Genomic DNA, 24,202 nt, shown 5'->3' on the forward strand with positions numbered 1-24,202 from the left:
TTTCTCTACCCTGCAACCTCTCTCCCACAGAAGAGACGTTGCGAGCCTATCCTTGTTTTATCGTTATTTCCATGGCAGATGCTCGTCTGAACTCGAATCTCTGGTCCCCCCTCGCCAATCTTTCACAAAAAACACCCGTCTAGCTGAATCCACTGTGAAAAATTTCCCCCACTCTTTATCTGTGCCTAAATCAAAACGTGGATTCCATGAATACAGCTTCTTTCTTAGAACTGCACGCCTGTGGAACTCTGTTCCGTCTGCCTGCTTCCCACCGGACTACAATTTGGATGTCTTCAAGTCCAATGTAAACAAATTCCTAATGAACCGCCCCCTTAAGTAAACACTTCATCAAATCTCCACACTAACGTAATGTACTTGCAATAACCCTTATCCCTGAGTGGCTTCCGGGCCTTGATAAGTGGTGATCACTGTGTAAAAAAAAAAAAATATATATATATATATATATATATATATATATATATATATATATATATATATATACTCCTATAAATTTGGTTTTCTTTTGTGTGTATTGATATTCATATTAAAACCCCTCTTTTCTATATATTTAAAAAGAGAATACAATTTTTTTATATATGGCTTGTTGAATTGCATTCACTAGCAAAATATCTAGCTAATTTTCATATTCTTTTAAACATTCATTTTAATTAATTCCCTATTAGTTGCTTCGGTTTTCTTGTGGGATGATCATCTTTAGTTAACTATTACGTGTAATTATATTCATGCAGATATTCTACATGATTTATACTTGCATAATATTTGCGTAAAAAGTTTATAGTAAATACAAAATTGTTTCCATGTATATTTATGTATACGTATATATTTTTGTTTAACAAATCTATCTATATATATAAAAGTGAAAGTGTCTGTCTGTCTGTCTGTATGTCTGTCTGTCTGTGTGTCTGTGTATGTACATTTCCCTACGCACTAACTCTGTCGGACTAGAAATTCGATATGCAGGGTACTGAGATTTGGGGAAATTGATATTATCGACTTTCGGCCAGAAATTTGGCGATTAAGGCGTCAAAGTTCAACGATTTGACCTTTGAGAACTCTACTAAACTCCTCCGATAATTTTGGATCTAAACACTTAAAATTTTAGATATAGGTTCATTGGACATGGCTCTAACTTAATAACTTGATTTGAGCCAAAAACAATAAATTTTAAGGGGTCATAATAGGGGTCAAAGTTAAAAAAATTGACCACTTTTTTTTATTCAGCATACATCTCCAAATAGCCGGGCAATGCCGGGCAATGCCGGGCACCCATGCTAGTATATCTATAAAAGTGAACGTGTCTCTGTGTCTGTGTGTGTGTACATTTCCCTACACAATAACTCTGTCAATTTTAAGTCTACAGACTCGAAATTTGATATACATGGTACTGAAATTTGGGAAAATCGATGTCATCTATTTTCAGCCAGAAATGTGGCTGTTAAGGGGTCAAAGTTTAACGAGTTAACCTTTAAGAACTCTACTAAACTCCTCCGACAATTTTGGATCCAAACACTGGACATTTTAGATATAGATTCCTTGGACATGGATCTAACTTAATAACTTGATTAGAGCCTTAACAATAAATGTTAAGGGGTCATAATAGGGGCCAAAGTTTAAAAAATTGACCTTTTTCAGGATACACATCACACCCGGGCAACGCCGGGCACCCATGCTAGTATCTATATAATTATAAAACTCAAATGACCTTGTAACGATGTATGTAACCCATTTTCCGGTTTACAACATCCGGTTGCGCATGCGCTCATAACCTGCACTGAAATATTAACGTTATTATTTCGAAATTATTATTTAACATGGGAAGAGTGGGGTTTAAAATAACTTAAAAGTAATACAGAAATGAACGATGTAAAAATAAAGCAGACAGTATTAACAATTGTTTATTTGGATAATTTAAACGCGAAAAAAAAACAATTGGGACGATGAAATATTAACGTTATTATTTCGAAATTATTATTTAACATGGGAGTACAAAAATGAACGATGTAAAAAAAAAAAAAAAAAAAAAAAAAAAAAGCAGATCTATCAAAATTTGAATTTAACTATAATAAGTATTATGGTATCTGTTGAGTTCACATTTATATGGCCAACCACTTATAATTCAGTAACTGTAAAAAAAATTTTCAAAAATAATCAATTATACTAAACAGAACAACTCATAGAAATCTATCTATATTCTTTTTTTATTTTAATATAATTTTATAGAAACGTTTTTGTTATGTCAAAAAACCCCTTTTCTTTACGTCACAAGTGTCACGCTCATACATGAATTCCATAGTTAATATAACATACTGACCCAACGGGTCACAGGTAGTCTAGTATATATATATATATATATATATATATATACATATACTATAAAATGCGTTTATATAGCCATCTTTTATCATATTCTAGCTATATTTCGTAAGTTTTTCGTATTTCATTTTTAAAGAAAGACGGGGGGGTAGAATTCGAGTTGGTAAATTCTTAAATTATTGATAATAAAAAAAAACTTAAGCTTAATCATATTAGACCTTAAAATCTACCCTCGTCTGTTCGTCCGTTCCTCCGTTCGTTTCCAAAATTCTCAATAACTACGCATTACATTTTTCTGAAATTTTGCATGAAGGTACAACTACTCAAGGAGAGAAATGTAACATCGCACTGCTCGAACAAAGAAGGTGATTAAAGCTGTTTGAGAGAGGGTAAGGAGGAACCCGAAGAGATCTGCAAGACAAATGGCTAAAGACATGAATGTGAGCGTGACCTCGATGAGAACCATCGTAAAAAACGATCTCCAGTTGTCCCCCTACAAGATGAGAAAGAGACAGTACCTCACACCTGCCCAAAAGCACAAGAGACTTGAAAGAGCAAAGCTTCTTCTTGTAGAACTGAAGGCTGGCACGGCAGAGCGAGAGATCGTTTTTTCTGATGAAAAACTCTTCACAATTGAAGCGACTGTTAACAATCAGAACGACAGAGTTTACGCAAAATCTTCAGCAGACATTGATGACTCCGTGAGAATAGTTTTTCGTCGACAAAAGCCGTCTTCCTTCATGGTGTGGGCTGCAGTCTCCAAATCTTGGAAGTTGCCTCTGATTTTCGTCGAGTAGGGGGTTAAGATCAACACAGATCGCTACATTAACGATATTTTGGTTCCAGCATTTTAAGAGATGAAGAAACACTTCAAAGATCAGCCTTTCACCTTCCAAAAAGATGGAGCACCATCCCACACCTCCAGAAAAACTCAGGACTGGTGCCAACGTCATTTTCCAAGATTTTGGAGTAAGGAGATGTGGCCGCCAGCATCGCCTGATTTGAATCCCATGGATTTTTCGGTGTGGTCTCTGTTGGAGGCAAAAGTCTGTTCTGTTGCTCATCCAAGTGTTGATGCTTTGAAGACATCTCTTCTGAATGAATGGGCTAAAATACCTCAGGAAACGCTGCGTGCCTCGGTTGGTAACTTCAGACAGAGAATTGAACGTCTAACCGAAAGGAAGGGACATCACATTGAAAATAAATAATTTGAATTTATTCTTGGTTTCCTAACTTATAATTTTCATTCATGTTTAATTTATATTTTTGTAATTTTCTATTAATAAACCACTTTTGAATTGGTCCAAGGACTTTCTGTTCACCCTGTATATATTAAGGGCTATCCACTTATTTAGTGTTTCCTTTTTAAATTAAATATGTTTTTAACTCTTTTTCAAGGTGTTTTTAACATGTTTTATTAACTATCTGCTCTTATATATATATATATATATATATATTTCAACTCCCGGGTGCGGATATGTCTGATTGATGAGCCCAAATGAGGGCGAAACTCGAATCTTAGACTTCCGGTTCATTGGCTGGTTTGGCTCTTGTGGGCTGCGGCGGTCTTTGGGCTGCGGAAATAATTATATATAATCTCACACATTCTGAATATATATATATATATATATATATATATATATATATATATATATATATATATATATATATATATATGTATATATATATATACATAGGGTGACTTATAAAAGCGGGCCCCAGCTATAATTAGGCCCCGTTTCTTAGTGTTTTGTCCGAATGAAATGAAATTTTTCTCATAACTAGGTTATTATATTCAAAACATCACATCAAAACACTAGGGCCTTTTTTCTTTTGTTTTTCTCCGTTCTACAGCATATGTTCTAGATGGCCTCTTTTGTTTTTTTTTTGGGGGGGGTAACACTGTATGTATGACGTTATCATTATGGATGTGAAAAACATCTTTACCAGCCTGCTTTCTGAACATTTGGTCTACAGCGCTGAAATTTGATATATAGACCTGTACCACACACTTGATTTGGTTTTTAGCTGGTAAAATTGAAACAAAAAGCATTGAACATGTTCTAATTAAAAGTTATAGTGGGTGAAACAACGTTATTTTTGCAGGGTTTTTGTATGCGTACGGATTTATATCATACGCTAACGAATGAGGCTGAAGACCTATATGTTTTGGTTTCGATTCTAGCTTATAGCACATAAGTTATTTTTTTTTTTAACTTTTGAATTCCCTAATATATATTAGGTACAATATAATATTTAATTGGCTCTGTAATAATCCTAATTGATGCTTCCAAAGTCGTATATTTTAAACTTTTTGAAATCACTTCTATATATCAGGTACAATATAATATTAAGTGCGAATTGTCACTGAAATAATAAATACGAAATCTTCATGAATTAAAATATCATATTTAAGCGTATTTTACGACCGGGCAACGCCAGGCAGCCTGCTAGTTAAAAGAGATATCTGGACCTAAATAAGCAAACTTACCATTTAGTGTACAAACCTCGTGTAAACAAATCCATATCATCGTGCAAATCATTGTAAAATAAAATACAAGAATATTCATTTCTTTTTAAATTTATAACGCTCTACAACTATTAATTGAATATTCTTTCATTTAACTGACTAGTACTAAAATTAAAGTGAACCATATATATATATATATATATATATATATATATATATATATATATATATATGATGATTGCAACGTCTTGTCAGTTGAGTGCCACTCGCTCAGACATTTAAAATCCATGAGCCCAAATACCTGAGGGAGTATCTATACAAAGATAATGTTACAGAGTCTTAGCTTTGTACGACAGCTAAGTCTCTCTCTCGGTTCAAAATGTTGAGATCCAGCAACAAGCAAGAGCAAGATAGCCAGCAACAAGTTAAACTGCAGACCAGCTTATCGCGGGTACTGGTCTCCCGCTTTATGGTTTTTTAAATCAGAGATTTGCTTCTCCTAGAAAGGTTGCCTTCACCACGGCTTACGGGAGCCCTCTCCACCCCAGCACACACGTACATACAAACACACATGGTGCTAGTTGGCCGTTAACCCCGGAAAAGGGTTCATTCGCCCTTTGGAAGGTCTTGTTTTTAATCCTTCAGGAAGACTAGCCACCCTCCTTACCAAACAAGTCTGGTGGGGGAACCAGATTAGTTGCCGGTGACCCGACCATGAGGCAGGTAGTACTGGGTTACACGGTATCAGTAGCATATGGCATGACCTGACTATAATATATATATATATATATATATATATATATATATATATATATATATATATATATACACTAGCAGAAGTACCCGTCGTTATCTGGGTTCAAAAACAGCCTACAGAAAATGGACTGTGATTGATGAAAGTATGATAGGTTATGAAAAGGAGGGGGTTGTAAACAGATAGGTTTTGATACTCAAAATTTTTACCCTAAGCAAAATATGATGAATGTAAAGATAATTTTCGCGAAAATATATTTTTTATATCAACTTTGTTTCCATTCGTAGCCAAGAGTGACCAATAAAAAGATGTTTCCTTACAAAGAGAAAATGTTATATATATATATATATAATAATATAAATATACAAGAAATAACTGTATCATAGTTAATAAAAGTTACTTTTATAGTAGAAAAGTTCATTGGTTTGTATTTTTAAGCAGTTTGTAAAAAAAACAATTTTTTTAATTCACAAACCGGTTTAAAAAAAACAAACAAACTGGCAGCGACTTTGAAATGGAGAGCCCCGTTTTCAATTTGAAGGAGGGGCACCTGAGCATTCTGTTTAACAATTTAAGAGAGTTCCGTCTACGGATGGAATTTTTCATAAACATATTTTAATGTTTTCCGTTATTTTGTGTTTGAGGAATATTCGATTATGGCATGTGTAGTTTATATAAAAATTCATATAAGTAGTTATCACCTTAAATTTCGTTTTAATTTCGGTTCGCTGAAATTATTTCAAGTAAAGAGCATTAAAAACTATTTCAAAACAAAAAAAAACATGAAATGAAGTTTTATTGACTATGGTAACATTTATTTCTTTTGTATTTATTTTTTCGGGTAGTCGTTTGTTGGCTTTTCTTCTAAACACTCTTAGTAAAATAACCCGAAACAGCAAAATGGGATATTAAAAAAGTAAACACGTAATTACTTTAGTTTTTTAAAGCAAAGAATTGATATAAATATGAATAAGAGGAAAATGGCGCCCTTTTCAAGCAGAACAGCTTTGTTTCAGTTTTACAGTATTGAACGGTGTAGTATTGAGCCGGCGGATTCAGGGTGTACTATTGTAATGTAAAGAACACGCAGTTCAACTGAATTCCTTCTAGTACACTGACAAAAAAAGCTTAAACGGGTATATAAATAAAAATAAAAAGGTTATGTAAATGTTTTTAAAAAGACACGTAATCACGTGAGCAGGATGTTTTCCTTCTTTTGACACGATAACAAGTAGCGTTCTTATTTTTTATTATTTATCTATTTTCGAAAGAGTGCCACGTGCAAGTTGAGAAGGAAAAAAATAGAGTTATGCAAAATTTGTGTCGAGAATTGTCTAAAGTTCCGACATTTTTGGAGGCTTTCACTTTAATAAGAACGTGAATTTATGAGGTGAATTTATTCGACACAATATGAGACGACTCAAAAAAATAAATAAAAGCTAACGTGAATTAAGATTAAAGTTAAGGTGTTATTGTGAACCCTCACCCCTTTTAAAAAACTTTGTTATAAACTTTGTGACATATTTACATTCTATGGAGGTCAGGCGCGGGCGAACACCTATTAATTTTATTATACCATATTTCTTCAAACTGAAACATAATTATCAAAGTATACTTACGCAAATAGATACGAAAAGTCTTTGTTAAATTTGTGCCATATTTCCATGGAGTACAGGCGCGAATGCAGACCCCACAATTTTATTATACCATCCCTATTTAAGTTGAAACATACGTATCAAAGTATTCTTATGTACATCTATATCAAAAACCCTTGTAAACGTTTTTTATTTCATTTTTTATTTCCATACTTTGGGGGGCAGGCGCGAACGCAGACCCCACAATTTTTATGAATCACCGTTCTGCCAGATCAAACATACCCATTCCTGATTCTCGATACATCTTCTATCATTATATGTAATCAGTTTTTTTTTAAATAGTTAACCATATAGGAGCCTATTCGTGACCACACACACACACACACACGTTCAACTGAATAAAATAAAAGTGAACCCCATACATAACTGACTAGTACTAAAATAAAACTGAACCCATATATATATATAGTTATCCACATACTGTTTCACAGCTCATCAGTGCGGCTAGACAGGCAACTACTTCAAGCCAGGATTGAAACCGGATCGCCTGTACGACAGTCAAGACTCCTAACCATTACGCTAATCGGCGTGAATTAACGATTAATGAAAGAAAATTTGTTAAATAAAAAACAAAATAATTAATGAAAATTTGTTAAATAAAAAACAGGAAATGATTCAAGGTTGCGTACACAGGACGCAATATATTTCAAACCTAAAGGAAAGTGTGGAGAAATAATTTCAACAATAATTCATATAAATAGATCCAGAGTATAGCTGAAATATAATATAGTCTTTATGCCTACATTAATCTGTAGACAATAAAGAATGTGTGTTTCTTAAGAATTAATAAACGATGAATCATTAAATAAATATAATAAACGGGTAAAGGGTTAAGTAAAGAAAATAAACAATACTAAAATTAGTTAAGAGATTTAAGATAATTTTTTCTATCTATGCAATTTCGTCTATCATTTACTCTCGTATACTTAAGACAGTTAAAGGGTATAAATTAACATTGCATTTTTCCCCCATATTTATTAAATAAATTAAACAATACACAAATTAATTAAATATGAAATTTCTCTCTATATATATATATGTGTGTGCGTGCGTGTGTGTGTGTGTGTGTGTGTGTGTGTGTGTGTGTGTGTGTGTGTGTGTGTGTGTGTGTGTGTGTGTGTGTGTGTGTGTGTGTGTGTGTGTGTGTGTGTTTCAGTTGCAACTCATTATTTATGCAGGTTTGGTTAAATGGAGTTTTTCGTTTACTTGATATTCTTAGAAATTTTCTTGACGTGGCAAGTAAGCTTTTTAGTTTTAGCAAGAACTTTCGCGTCAACCTAATACATGCTCGACAATAAATGATAATTAACGGTTATTTATTCGCCAGGATTTTTTTGCTGGTATCCGAGTCCGGTGGCGTTTGCTATCGGATTTTACAGTTCACAGATTGTTGGATCGAAGATTGTTTATCAATGTCGCCGATATGCATTTTCCACGCCGATGCCTTACTGCCCGATTGTGACCTGCTTAGTACACGGGTTTTGGTCGGAGCTTTCAATTTCTTGTTCCGGTAAGATTCTCCTCTTTTTTTCTTCATCTTTCACTTTTCCTTCTCCGCCTTTTTCTTCTTCCTCCTTTTCTTCTCCAGTCTTTTTTCTTTCCTTCCTTTTTGTCTACTTCTAATTCGTCTCTTTCTTTGTTCTCTTTTTCTTTTTCTTCGTCTTTTTCCTTTTTCTTCTCCAGTCTTTCTTCTTTTTTCTTTTTTTGTCTACTTTAATTTGTCTCTTTCTGTGTTCTTTCCTTTTTCCTTTTCTTTTTTCTTTTTCACTGCCATATTCTTATTCCTGCGTTCCTTCTGCAGTCTTTTCTTCTTCTTCTTCTTCTTCTTCTTCTTCTTCTTCGTCTATTTCTTCTTCTTTTTTTCTTCTTCTTCTTCTCCCTTTAATTCGTATTTTTCTTCTTCGTCTATTTCTTCTTCTTTTTCATTTTATTCCTTTTTTTTACTCCTCCTCCTCCTCTTTCTCCCTCTTCTTCCTTTAACTTATTCAGTCTTTCTTGTTTTCCTTCTTTTTCTACTTTCTCTCGTTTTCTTTTTTTGTTCCTCTCGTCCTTTTTCTTCTTCTTTTTCTTCTTCTTCTTTTTCTTCTTCTTCTTCTTCTTCTCCCCCCTCCCCTTTAATTCGTATTTTTCTTCTTCGTCTATTTCTAAATCTTTTTCATTTTTTCACTCCTCCTCCTCCTCTTCCTCCCTCTTCTTCTGTCTTTATTCTATTCAGTCTTTCTTCTTTTCCTTGTGTTTCTACTTTCTCTCGTTTTCATTTATTTCCTCTCATCCTTCTTCTTCTTTTTCTTCTTCTTCTTCTTCTTCTTCTTCTTCTTCTTATTCTTCTAGCCATTCTTCTTTTTTTCTCTTCATCTTTTTGATTTCATATTTTTCGAAAACTTTCGTTCTACATTTCTCGATCTGTAATTTCTTATTCGCCATCTTTTATTACATTCTGCATTTGTGGCTTTCTACTTTTTTTTGTATCCAAAATTCATATTGATGTTGTAGTTTATCCTGAACATACAAATTCACAAATATATAAACATACCTAACTTTTTTTTATCTTCCATTCATTCAGAAAAAACATAATTTTTCAAAACATTTTTTTTTCAATTCCTAACCCATAGATTTTCGATGTATTCTTAGTTCAAATAATAAATTCTTGTTTTGAAAAAAATATTATTCTGAATTATCTTGCTCTATCTAGTATATTGATCTATTCCCTTTTTAGCTGGGATTGTCTTATATAAAAAAATATTTTGTAAGATTTTATAGCACAGGATTCAACAATCTGTGATCCTATTCACCTCAATATTCTGATATATATATATATATATATATATATATATATATATATATATATATGACTACTTCATTTATACGAAAGTATTATTCTATGCGTGTACTTTAAGTATTTACTTCTACAGTGCTCAATACATAGGTAGAGCTAGATATTAAGTTATCAAAATATATATGTCAATTAAGCTACACAGAATATTCCGCGTGGTATTTGAGCAAAATATATGCTTCTCTAGGTTTCAATTTGCCAACTTATCATATATATATAATATATATATATATATATATATATATATATATATATATATATATGATAAACTATCATATATATATATATATATATATTTATATATATAAACTAACATAATAAAAAAATACACATTTAACTACACCTAGGTTTAATTAAATTTACCAAAATGATCCAAGATGGTAAAATTAAAGTATAATATAAATATTAAAGAATTATTATTTATAAAGTTATCTCAGCCAGATGTAAAAGCTCGATAAAACCAAATAGGAGATAGAGCTTATAATACGAGCAAACAGTTAATAAAACATGTTACAAAAAAACTTTGAAAAAGAAGTTATAAACATATTTAATCTGAAAAGGAAACACTTGATAAGTGGATAGTCCTTAATCCGCTTTCCTTCTTATATTATAAGCTCCCGTTTGGTTCAGCTTTTTATTCTCTCGGGATATGTTTGAAAAGGAACACATTCCTCTACCTGCCAAAATATCCCTATTCCTACCTAACAAGAATATATCCACAAATTTGTTCTCGCTTTGAACACCTTCCTAAAAAAATATAAGGTGGAAGGCTTATCACCATGACTGAAGCATTAAAAATAAACTTAAAGCACCTATTTCCTCTGAAGACCAACTTCACCCAGAAATCTTAACAAATGAACTCCCTATCAACTCTCATAGAGAACAAAAGAAATTCGAAAGAATTGCTGCCAAATTTTATGGATAAAAAACTACTGCCCAACCCAAATACAACCCTTACCTCGAGGAGTTTGAGAATTCCATGTTAAATTTAGTCAAAAAATAAAATTTAAGAAACAAAAACACCATTATAATCTGGTTACTCGAAAAATAAATAATTTTGCTGAAAAAGTTTAAAAAGAATAAACATATATTCGTCCCTGCTGATAAGACAAAAATAAGACAAAAAGTTATTATAAACTTGACTATCCTACATATAAAAAACTTTTGTATAAAGAACTTAATAAATCTTATGAAATAGTCCCTCCTAAGACTTTAGATTCCATTAATTCTGAAGCTAAACTTTTACTGACCTGAAATAATTTCTCTGGGTACTCCTAGATTCACCCTCAACGATCATAAACCTAATTTCTATGACAACCCCTCCATCAGATTGATCTACCCATCTAATTCTGACTTAGGAGCTGTAAGCAAAAATATCTTAGATAGAATCATCCCTTCTATTAAAGAAAAAGTAAGTTTCCCTCTTTGGCTGAATTCAGATTCCGTAATTAATTGGTTTGTCTCCCTTAAAAATAAACACCTCCTTAACTTCATAACCTTTGACATTCAAAATTATTATCAATCAATGTCTCCGATATTTTTAAATAAGGCTCTTATCTTTGCTAAAAGAAATTCTGACTGAACTAATTTAGAAATAAAATTAATTCTCCTAGCGAAAAAGTCCCTTATACAATTTAACAATAAGCTTTGGACTAGAAAGGACATCCCTGATAATTTTGACATCTTGATGGGTCCTTCTGACTCTGCTAAAGTTACCGATTTAGTGGGACTCTTCTTACTGAAAGAACTTAAATACCACTTTAAACATATCCAAGGGGGCCTTTATAGAGACGATGCCCTTTTTAATACAACAACCAGGCCAAGAGAGTACAACAAAACTATTAAAAAATTACATAACTCCTCAATAACTCTATAATTATCGAACCAAACAAAATAACTTCAAATTTTCTAGATGTTACACTTAACAACAGCCAGGCCAAGAGAGTACAACAAAACAATGAAAAAATTACATAACTTCTTCAATAACTTTGGCCTTTCTATAATTATCGAACCAAACAAAAAAACTTCAAATTTTCTAGATGTTACACTTAATCTTAACATCGAAACTCATAGCCCCTATTATAAACCTAATATTACGCCTTTATACGTCCATAATGCTTCTAACCACCCCAACTCAATTATAAAATCTATAGTACCATCCGTCTCTAGAAGAATTTCTGCTCTTTCTGCTGATAAAAAAACTTTTATTCAAAATGCTACTTTCTTCAATAATGCCTTATGGAACTCAGGACACAAGGAAAAGATTAAATACAACAATTATGCGCCTCCTGCAGGCCGTCTTAAATCTGTAATCACACACAATATGACTCGTAAGAAACCAGTTCAAATAACAAGATCTGCCGCTATCAATAACAAAGAACCAGTCTACATATATAATCCAAACCAAAATACTAATCGCAATACCTCTAACCCACCCAGTCGCATCAGAAGAAAGAAAAATATTTGGTTTAATCCTCCATTTAGCCTAAATGTCAAAACTAATATACCTAAGGAATTCTTCAACATTGTACAAAACTCTTTCAAATACCCACACAGATCTAGTTCTATTTTCAATAGAAATTCAATCAGGATTTCATATTCAACAATGCCTAATTCAGCACAAAGAATCTTAACATCTAATAACAAAAAAAAATAAATCAGTCCAAAAAATCCCTTCCCAATTAAATCCAAAACTAACTGTAATTGTAATAACAAACATCTTTGCCAACTTAATAATGATTGCATCCATAAAGATGTTATATATCCTTGCAAAATTACTGAGCTCCCACGCAATCCTCCCATAACAGACACTAATATTTCGTCTTCAAGTTATTCTTCTTCCCATCTTCCATCTGATATAGTTACTAATCCAATACACCATTCGAGCAGCCCCTCCATCTACAATCACACCACTAGTAATAATAATAATAATAGTAATAGTAATAATAATAATAATAATAATAATAATAATAATAATAATAATAATATATCTCCTAACAGCCATCCTAACACTAACAACACTCATTATCCCCTCCAAAATAGTCCTCATACAGACATTGTTCCACCATTTGTTGAGCACTATGAACAAAATTCAAACCATTTAACTAATACAAATCAGCAAATTAATATTAATACCAGACCTCGAGCTTTTAATAAAGTACATACATATATCGGCGCTACTTCAACATTAATTAAGAAAAGAATATCAAACCACATTTCTTCTTTTAACAACCATAATTCTAATAATAACCAATGAACTTCTCTAACCACTTTAATTAAAAAACTTAACTCTAACAATACCCTCTTCTCAATCAAATGGACTATCATAAAAAGGTTAAGTATTATACTCCAGGCTCTAAATCATGTCGCCTCTGTACAACCGAAGCTATAACTATAATTACTTCCCTCAAAGTAACAATATAATAAATTCTAAAAATGGACTGATTTCTTTCTGTAAACATAAGTTCAAATTTAATTATGGCAATTTTGAAATTACATAGTTATTACTTTTACCTTTTATATAGATATATAATTTTTTCTTCAACTTTATGGTTTTTTTCTACATACTTCTTAATACTTTATAATTTAGTAATCCTTTATTTTAATTCTTTATTTCTCCTTTGCATGGCCGGTTTTTTATCTGCAATTTCTGCTTTATTCTTTAAACTTTCCTATCTATCTAATATATCAATCTACCCACACTTTCATATCTTGTATGTATATTTACTTATATTTTACTATATGCATTTACTTATTTTCTTTCTTGCTTTTTCCTGAATTTGCAGACACCGGCCATCCTCTCCCCTTACATAATTTTTATTTTTTATTTTTTATATTTCATATTTTATTTTTTATTTATTTATTTATTTATTTATTGTTTATTTATTTTCTATTAATTTATTTATTTATTTTCCATTTAGTGTCTTCTAACAACTCTTGCTGACATTTTTTAAGTGATGATCTGTACATTTCAGTTGACCTATATTATTTTGCCCTATATATTTTTTCGCGCCTTTAACATTTCCTGTCTGGGACATTTTGACATTTGTTTTTCTATTTTATATTAAATTCTATCACTATTTAATTTTTCCTCTTCTTTTTCCCTGATCTTTCTTATTTATATTTATGTCTCGGCAGTAGAGTGAAAAGCATATCTTATTTTTCTTTTATTAATATTATTGGAATTCCCCCCCCCTTTCCCCTTGTACACATTTTTGTGAATTATTCCATGGATTTCTGTTTTGGATTATTTTGGACCATCTTCCAATTACGGGATTTCCTTGGATTTTACTAATGGAAATTCAATTAACTTTCTTGAAGCTATATATTTGGATTTTACCGTCACTGGATTATTTATCTTCCACCAGACTATCCATTCACGTGTAATCACCTTTTTCTTCACCATATTCCCTCTGCTTCACTTTTTTGTTATCAAGTAGGATCTTTGACTTACTTGTTGTTTCATCAAATACTTTTGCATACAAAATCCGATCCAGCATTTTGCTAATTCCTACCCTCTGATGAGAAGGAAAGTATTCCTTCGAAACTCCACGGATTAAGGACTATCCACTTATCTAGTGTTTCCTTTTCAGATTAAATATGATTTAAACTCTTTTACAAAATGTTTTTAACATGTTTTATTAACTGTTTACTGTTTGCTCGTATATATATATATATATATATATATATATATATATATATATATATATATATATACAACGGACTACATTACACTTCTTCAGATTTGAGGAATATATTATCTATAATCAGATAAATAAAATAAATGCATATTTACTGAAAACTACTTATTTATCTCCTTAAAATAGATGAATAATTCTTGCATTGATCAACCTTTAAGCACATTCCATATATATATATATATATATATATATGTATATATATATATGTATATATATGTATATATATGTATATATATATGTATATATATATATGTATATATATATATATGTATATGTATATATATATAAAATATATATATGTATATATATATATGTATATATATATATGTATATGTATATATATATATATATATATATATATATATATATATATATATATATATATATATATATATATATATATATATACCCATCGAGTACATAACACTTTTTCAGGTGTATCTGGTCGAACTCGGGTATCTGCATGGACTTTTGAACGGAATCTTTTATTAAATCTTCGAGTCTAGCATACACTTGTTACGTCAGCTATGACAAGGTAGAAATCTTGAGTTATTCGCAATTGTATTTTTGAGTGTCGCTTCAACTGAGAATTGAATCTTCAACGTTTAGATGAGTGTAACTTACCAATGAATTTTACCAAGTATTTTATCCCTTACGCTACAGGCCCTTGTGGATTTACTCGGGATTGCTACCCAGTCATGGCTAATGGAACGAGAGAATGTTACACTGCTGGTTACATAAAGGGTTCAGTTCGAAATTCCATGCAAATTATCGATTCGATAAAAAAAAAATACCCGAAAAAATTGTCAAGTTCGACAAAATACTTCTGAAGAAGAACGGAGGTTACATCGACCGAAACGTTGTGAAAATAGCACTCAAAATGAGAACAGTGATCGGTAGAATGCAGATAATACGAATAAACAATGCTCATCTAAAAAAATTCAGAAAGAGAAAGTATATAGAACGCGTATAAAACTAAATATAACCCACATTAGCTACCCTTACGTATTTGAAATGTTTGTTTTTTTTTACTTTAATCTTTATTATATTTTTTACAGACTTGGATTGCGTTAATATTCCGAACCAATACGTTGGCAAACGGATGTGCAGTAGCTCGGGTTTCCAATGCCGAAATTGGGACGAAGTCATTAGAGATCCTTATCAACGGAGCATAGTTTCTTTTCCCGACGGCAACATCACCATGGCAAAAAATTACTGCCGGGATCCTTTGCGAAGTGGATTCCTTTGGTGTTTTACCAAGAATCCGTCTGTAGTCTGGGATTTTTGCAATGTGCCTACATGCCCTTAGGATACGCTGTTTTTTGTTTGTTTGTTTTTATTTAGTTTTAATTCTTTTTGAAATAACGTTCTAACTGGTGTTAAGATTTCAGACAGAGTCGATATTATAGACAGAGGAAAAAGACCTCTTCCTTTTTTTTTACTATTGGTTTTCCCTTTCATTTATTGGCGCACAATTTCCGTATAATAAATTGTTCATTTTTTTTTTTTTTTGTAGTTTTTTGAGAAGTAGATTCCTCAGGTGTTTTACCAAGAATCCGTCTGTAGTCTGGGATTTTTGCAATGTACTTACATGCCCTTAGATCACGCTTGTTTTTTTTTATTGTTTTCTTTTTGTTTTTTTTTGGAAATAATGTTCTAAGTTGTGTTAAGATTTCAGACAGAGGCAATCTTATAGACAGAGAAAAAATACTTCTTCTTTTTTTGCCAGTAGCTTTCCTTTTCATTTATTGGCGCACAGTTTCCGTAAAATAAATTGTGTTGTTCGTTTTTTTTTCCTAAATGCATTTCGAGTACGACACAAATTAATAATCTATAAATATAAATCTTTTTTTATGTGTAAAACATTTTTATCCTTAAATAAATAAATAAATAAATAAATAAATAAATTGTTTTGTTTTTTCTTTTGAATTCTTTATTGTTATTTTTGATTGTTTGCTAAGATCTTTTAGTCAACGACCAAAAGTAAGGAGGGATTTTTATATGTATGTATGTATGTGTCAGGTCATGTCATATGCTACTGGTACCATGTAACTCAGTACTACCTGCCTCATGGTCGGGTCACCGGTGACTAAACTGGTTCCTCCCCCAGACTTGTTTTGGTGAGGATGGTGGCTAGTCTCCCTGAAGGATTAAAAACAAGACCTTCCAAAGGACGAATGAACCCTTTTTCGGGGTCAACTGTCAACTAGCACTGTGTGTGATTGTGTGTATGTATATGTGTGTTGGGTTGGAGCGGGCTCCCGTCAGCCTTGATGAAGGCAACCTTTCTAGGAGAAGCAAATCTCTGATTTAAAAAAACATAAAGCAGGAGACCAGTACCCGCATTAAGCTAGTCTGCAGTTTAACTTGTTGCTGGCTATCTTGCTCTTGCTTGTTGCTGGATCTCAACATTTTGAACCGAGAGAGAGAGACTTAGCTGTCATACAAAGCTAAGACTCTGTAACATCATCTGTGTATAGATACTTCCTCAGGCATTTGTCTATAAAAATGGTCCTGTGGTGATGAAAAAGTTGTGACGCGTGGAAGCTTGAAATGCTGGAAGCATTTAATAATTGATCTCAATGACCGTCTTCAGGGTCATGCCTGCTTGAGCATGTGAATTCACTGGTAGGACTAAAAAAAAAGTAATTTTTGGGCTCAAGTGTCTGAGGAAGTGGCACTCGTCTGACAAGACGTTGTAACCATCATGTATGTATGTATGTATGTATGTATGTATGTATGTATGTATGTATGTCATAACCAGAGAAACATTTGGGAAGATAATGTGTCCGTTTTTCCCATTAAATGGAACAGTTGGAAATGGAAATCGCGTGCTCCTCTCAAAAGTGGCTTACAATAACCACAAAAAACACATGCCCTGAGCAGAGGAAGCAAAAAAAAAAAAAAAAACGGAGGCAGTAGTTAAACAAGTTTCAACACATAACTTTGTCTGTCATATGTGTGGCAGATTTTGCTAGTCAAATGCTGGCCTGAAAAGTCATATTCGGGCTCACGGGCGTGATTTGGGTGTCGCTGACGATTAACCTGAAAACTATGATGAGGTTGGTGGGGAGCATTGGGATGGGTAACGTTTGTAAAGACGAGCAATTGCCATATACGTATGTATGCATGTATGTATGTATGTATGTATGTATGTATGTATGTATGTACATATATATATGTGTGTGTGTATGTATGCGTGGGTGACATAGTACACATCTTTACACATGTCGGCCCAACACATTGTATGCTGTCTATGTCGCAAAAGAAGACCAAGACGAAGAATCACTCGAACTCACTCTTTCGTGTTGTAACAACGACATTTCTTCATTCTGCAGCCACACGTGACTTCTCGTTACAGCTGTTACTTCACACACGTCTCTAACGTGATCGTCTTCTCTAAAGTGATCTTTGTCTCCTTTTTATAGTCTTTTTCCTAACAGTGACTCATTTCGCATTTCATATGCATGTGTGTCCGCGTTCTGTTACATTTGTTTGTGTGTAAGAGTTTGTTCCCTGTGGATTCAAAAACGGCTTGGCCAATTTTATTGAAATTTCACATAAAGGTACTTGGTGCGTCTGGAAGTGCTCTTACGCAGGTTTTGTGTCGGGGTGCATCCGATAAGTATCGAAAATCGAAAATCGATAACCGAAAAAATCAGATTAAAGAAGGAAGTCCGATTTGGACCAATGTTAACACTTTTATGCAACTTAACGTCACTAGTGCATTTAAGAAGTTTTATCACTGCACAAGCAGAAAGGTTCAGCAACTAAAATCAACAGCAGATTATTTTATAAAACAGTCTCGAGTTTTGCAACGATTAATTACGATATTGAAACGACACTCCTTGTTATGCAAAACGCCCCATGACTCTTACTAAAAAATACCTACAACTCCAACTCTATTCGCACCTACTGAAAACCTGCCCATATATATCTATTCACCTAATTACGCATGACTCAATACTTGCTGTCTTATCCATGCTATATTGCACTTACATCTTAACCCTCCTATCATCTAAAATAGCTCGGGCACAACTCGTAGCTCAATTCTTAATACCTACTCATACTGTAACACTATACTAGACCTAAGCTAACATTAATAATATTAAAAAAAAGGGTACGACTAAAATCACATTATCTCCTCCCTAACAAGCCCTCTTACAAACATAGACGCTTACACTGCATGAACTTCACCCACCCCCTTTATCCATTAACAAGTAAATAGCATGTCCCTAAATCACTTTGAGGAGTGTAACTAATCAGTAGATATAATCCCCAACAAACTAACCCAGTAACACTAACAACGCGGGGTCACAGAAATACCTGGATTAGAACCTAGGCGCGGAGAAAACCCTCTCAGGGCTGACGGACCCAGTAGATCTTCCCAGATCATCCGTCTAGGAGAAGGAAAACTCTGAAACTAAACCAAAGGGGAGAGAGGCCTCTTCAGTCTTGGATGACAACCTTCCTAGAGCTGGTGACTCAAACAAATTCACCGGTTTGCAAACCTAAATTGCTTAAGGAGTAGATAGGCTCTGTCTATCGCCCGGCTTCCATACTCCTTCTTTGCCTATTAGTCAAGCGCAGAGACACTATCTCAGTGATCCGACAGAAACACCCAGCGGTAGATCTTGTTTCCTGGCTAGGGCAATGAACGCCGTTCTTCCCCATTCCCAGCATGCCCCACCCCTAAAACTGAACATTTGGGAGTGCTTGAGTATAAGATATGCCTGAGCAGTTAGATTGGGTTGACCTTCTCCTAAAGGGTTGAGGGTACCGGATTGACAGTTCCTGGCTGCTGTTCCCGACTGGTAGTACAGGAGCCCTAACTCTTTGGTAGCGCTTAGAGCGGCTGCTCCATCAACAGTTGAATAATATCGGGTTGTTTGCAGTGCCATGACGCGCATGGAAAGGGACCCTGCACTCATCCCCGGTGGGCTTTCCTGAGGCCACAATCCTAATTGGAGAAAGGTCAGCTGATGGTCTACTTGTGATGCATGTCTGAAGCTCCGCATAACCTCTTGCTTAGCTCCCCCTTACCGAAACTCTTAAAAAAAAATATGACGACAGTACAATCTAAAAATAAGCTTAAACCAGGATTAGGGACAAACAAATTCAACTTGCCTCCTCCCTTGAGGCTCTCATTCACAAATATCCGTGGGCTTAGAACTAACTTAGCTGATGTTGAAGCATTTCTCTTAACAAATACCCCGGATATCTTAGCACTAAGTGAGACTAACCTACACTCCTCCATTCCCTCTAACCACTTTAACATGCCTGGATATCTCCCACTCTGCCGTAAGGACTCTGACAGACATATGCACGGACTTGGAGTTTACATTCGTAATACCCTTCCCTTGACTAGAGAAACAAACCTAGAAACAGATGATCAAGCCTTTATGTGCTTTAGACTAAACGTGCAACACAGTATTAGCTACTATTATTTTCTCTACCGCTCTCCCTCGACTCAGGACTGCTCCATAATAAACAAAGTATCTGACAGCATAGACACGGCACTGTCCCTCGACACTAGCGCACAAATACATGTGTTTGGTGACTTTAATGTCCACCACAAAAACTGGCTTGGATTCTCTACTTACACAGATGCAGCGGGCAGCACAACCCATAGCTTCGCTATATCTCACTCCCTATCACAAATTGTTACGTTTCCAACCCGTTTCCCTGACCAGGAAGAACAACACGCATCACTTCTAGATCTGTTTTTGACCACAGTTCCCGATGACTGCATAGCGAAGGCCCACAGCCCACTCGGGAACGCTGATCATGCAGTGATAATGGTTGAAATCGCCCTAAAATCTAGACCCAAAACTGAAGAGCCAGTGCTCAAAACAACGCGATATTATAATAAGGCTGACTGGGAAGCCATCAGGGAACTAATTAGAGATGCTCCATGGAAAAATATTTTCTCTCTCCCTGCTGAACAGTGTGCAAACGAGACCACTGACTGGTTCAAAACTGCAATCGAAGCGCATGTTCCCATGCGGAAATTTTATAGTAAGCCCCACTCTCCCCAATGGTTTACGTCGACTTGTGCAACTGCCATTACTCAAAAGCAGCATGCATACCGTAGGTTTAACCGACATAAGTCCAGTTCAAACAGACTGAAGTATATAGAAGCTAGAAATAACGTTAAGAAAGAAATAGCGACAGCTAAGAGAGAATTTACGGAAACCACTAAAAAGCGCATCGAAGCACAAAAACTAGGAACTCGAGACTTCTGGAAAATCTACAACAGTGTAGTAAATAATGGGCAATCGACAATTCCCCCACTAACCAACAATCACGAGGTTGTCTCCTCAGCAACCGACAAGGCTAACATGCTTGCCAGTCGGTTTGCCTCAAACTCCACACTGGACCCTTCCAACCACCCCCTACCTGACTTTCCTATGCGGACAGACGCCACACTAGACGATCTGAAAACCACCCCTGCTCAGGTGCATGCTATCATAAAAACCTTGACACCTCAAAAGCATGTGGACCCGATCTTATCCCAGCTGTGCTATTAAAAAAGTGCTCAGCCGAAGTAGCTCCAGTTCTCTCCAAACTCTACAACAAATGTCTTAATGAAGCTTGCTTTCCGGGCTGTTGGAAAACTGCTTCTGTTGTACCAGTATTCAAGAATTCTGGTGAAAGGACAGACCCATCAAATTATCGCCCCATTAGCCTCCTTCCACTTTTTGCCAAAATATTTGAGACCATAATTAACCACGCTCTAATCCATCATCTTACAGATGCTAAACTACTGACTGACAAACAATATGGATTTAGACAAGCCCGTTCCACAGCAGACATCCTCACCGTGATCTCTGAACGTATATACCAATCACTGGACAAAGCGGGGGAAGGCAGAGCGGTAGCTCTAGATATATCTAAGGCTTTTGACAGGGTATGGCATGAGGGTCTCCTCAGTAAAATCAGATCATACGGTATCACTGGTAGAATACTTAACATAATTAAATCCTTCTTAGATAAGAGAAAAATCCAGGTAGTCCTCGACGGTCGCACATCTAAACAATATGATATAAATGCGGGAGTGCCCCAGGGTTCTATCCTTGGACCTCTATTGTTCCTGATATTCATAAATGACCTCCCCGACAACATTGCCTCTGAGATGGGTATATATGCTGATGACACTACACTCTATGGCAGACACGACAGGAAGACGAATGAACACATTTCTAAAGAAATGGCAGAAACACTAGAGGAAGACCTCCAATCTGTAGTGGAATGGGGACAAAAGTGGTTGGTCGCGTTCAATGCTGCCAAGACTAAACTAGTTTCATTCAATAATTACAAGAAACCCTCTCTACCACCAATAGCAATGGCCAACGACTCTTTATCTGAGAGTCCATCTTTCAAACTCCTTGGCCTAAGGTTCACAGGAAACATGAGTTGGAACAATTACATTGAAGGCATTGCCAGGGCCGCTGCAAGAAAGGTGGGCTCTCTCTACCGTGCTAGAAAACTACTAACACCCGAAAGTATCCTGTACCTCTATAAGGCCACCATTCGCCCATGTATGGAGTATTGCTGCCACATCTGGGCTGGTGCATCTGCTACTAGTCTCTCGCTCCTTGACAAGGTTCAAAAGAGAGTCGCAAATCTGATAGGCCCTGAACTGGCATCTAAGCTTCAGCCTCTGTCCCATCGACGAAATGTTGCATCCCTCTGCCTGTTCTACAAGTATTTTAGTGGTGAATGCTCTGATGAACTGCAATCACTTGTGCCCCCACGACGCGAGCACCCTCGACAAACCCGACAGGCTACTAGATCCCACCCCCACACTGTAGAGGTCCCTAGATGTAAAAGATCTTTTTACTCCAATAGTTTCTTCCCCAGAACCGCAAGACTCTGGAATTCCATTCCAGGTCCCTGCTTCCCCAACAGTACTGACGTGCAGAAGTTCAAGTGTAACGTGAACCGACACCTTGCTGCCCAAATCCCTACATAGTACCCAGTAGTTGTTGCCCCTGATAGTAGCCCCCTACACCAAAGTGGCAATTTGCCTTGTTTGGGGTGAAAATGTAATAAAAAAAAAAAAAAAAAAAAAAAGGGGCGCGTTTGAAATGAATGTTTTCGTTTACAACACAATTAACTATGATACTTGACTTGTGTATTTTAAATTTTAAGTGAAGCCATTCTTTCCAGATAATTTTAATAAAATCAACACTAGATTCTCTACAGTACAATGTAGGCTACAATGTATTTTACAGAAAATAAACAGTAGATTCTCTACAATGCACATATTCTGGACTAAGTCACTACGGGGCGGGGGCATGTAAAGCTTCCTCCCGGTACACTGCAGGGGGGGGGGCCTATGAAATAATTCAAACTGCTTTTGGACCATCTTGCATGAATCGAGCATCAGTTTTTGAGTGGCATAAGAGATTCAAGGAAGGCGAAGAGTTTGCGGGAGATAGTGAGAGGTGTGAGATGAGTAAGAAAGTCAGGTCACCAGAGTTGATTGGCCAAATAAAGAATTTCATAGATAAGGATCGTCATGTGTCTATAGGGACAATAAGTGCACAGTTTGATGTCAGTGTGGGAACTGTACACACAATTATTCGAGAGAAACTGGAGATGCGGAAGATTTTCCAAATGATGCTTAGAGAATATCAGAAAGAAAATCGTTATGGGCATCAAAACGGTTCCTCACCCTCCCTATAGTCCAGACCTTGCTCCCTGTGACTTTTGGTTATTCCCTAAGCTCAAGGAAAACCTTAGAGACTGTCGTTATGAGACAATTGAGGAGATGAGAGAGGCTGTGACGAAGGTCATTGACATGCTTACACAAGAGGACTTCCATTCTCGAAGTTGTTTAGGCAATACAGCAAGTGCATTGCAGCCGGAGGAGATTACTTCGAAGTGGACTAGAGTTTTATTTGTGTGCTATCAATAAAAGTGCCCATACGGAAAAAATCTGGAAACTGGTGCTCAATTATATATATATATATATATATATATATATATATATATATATATATATATATATATATATATTCTGGCACGTCTGATTAAACACGACAGAGTTATTCTTTTTCCCAATTTTTCTGGATATCTTTTCCATTCGCCGAGCAGTCTTTTGTCTTTTTTTTCAGCTGGCATGTTGTATAAAATGTCACCCAAAGTCGTTCAGCCATATTCTTCTCAATCGCTTTCTATCGGTGCATCCGATTATCATCAGGAGCGGTTGTTGTTGTTGTTGTTATTGTTGTTGTTGTTTGTTTGTTTGTTTATTTTTTCCCCTTTGAGGCTGGGTGTATTTATAATGCTTTTTTTTTATTGGTTATAAAGATGGGTGCAGGTAGGCTAGGGGCGAAATATTTTTATTTTTAATTTTGATTTTCTTATTTTATAGTTTATTTATTTAGTCTTTTGTTAGTTGTTAAATACTGTTATTATATTTGTCCCGGTGTTAAATGAGATCCGGTT

General features: G+C 34.8%; 1 protein-coding gene across 2 annotated transcripts in view; it reads left to right on the forward strand.

Moving 5' to 3' along the window:
* The window catches only part of LOC145268691 (uncharacterized), a 102,233-nt gene extending 85,580 nt beyond the window's left edge, over window positions 1–16,653 (forward strand). For both annotated transcript variants that reach the window (XM_080124206.1, XM_080124207.1), the window contains 2 exons: window positions 8,541–8,723; window positions 15,805–16,653. In XM_080124206.1, coding sequence (XP_079980332.1) covers window positions 8,541–8,723; window positions 15,805–16,055 — 434 coding nt within the window. In that variant the 3' untranslated portion in view covers window positions 16,056–16,653. The remainder of the gene's footprint in view (window positions 1–8,540; window positions 8,724–15,804) is intronic.
* Window positions 16,654–24,202: the final 7,549 nt, after the last annotated feature.

This window comes from Euprymna scolopes, chromosome 44, assembly GCF_053919585.1.
Source record: "Euprymna scolopes isolate OS-2025 chromosome 44, ASM5391958v1, whole genome shotgun sequence".
In the NCBI taxonomy this organism is placed as follows: domain Eukaryota; kingdom Metazoa; phylum Mollusca; class Cephalopoda; order Sepiida; family Sepiolidae; genus Euprymna; species Euprymna scolopes.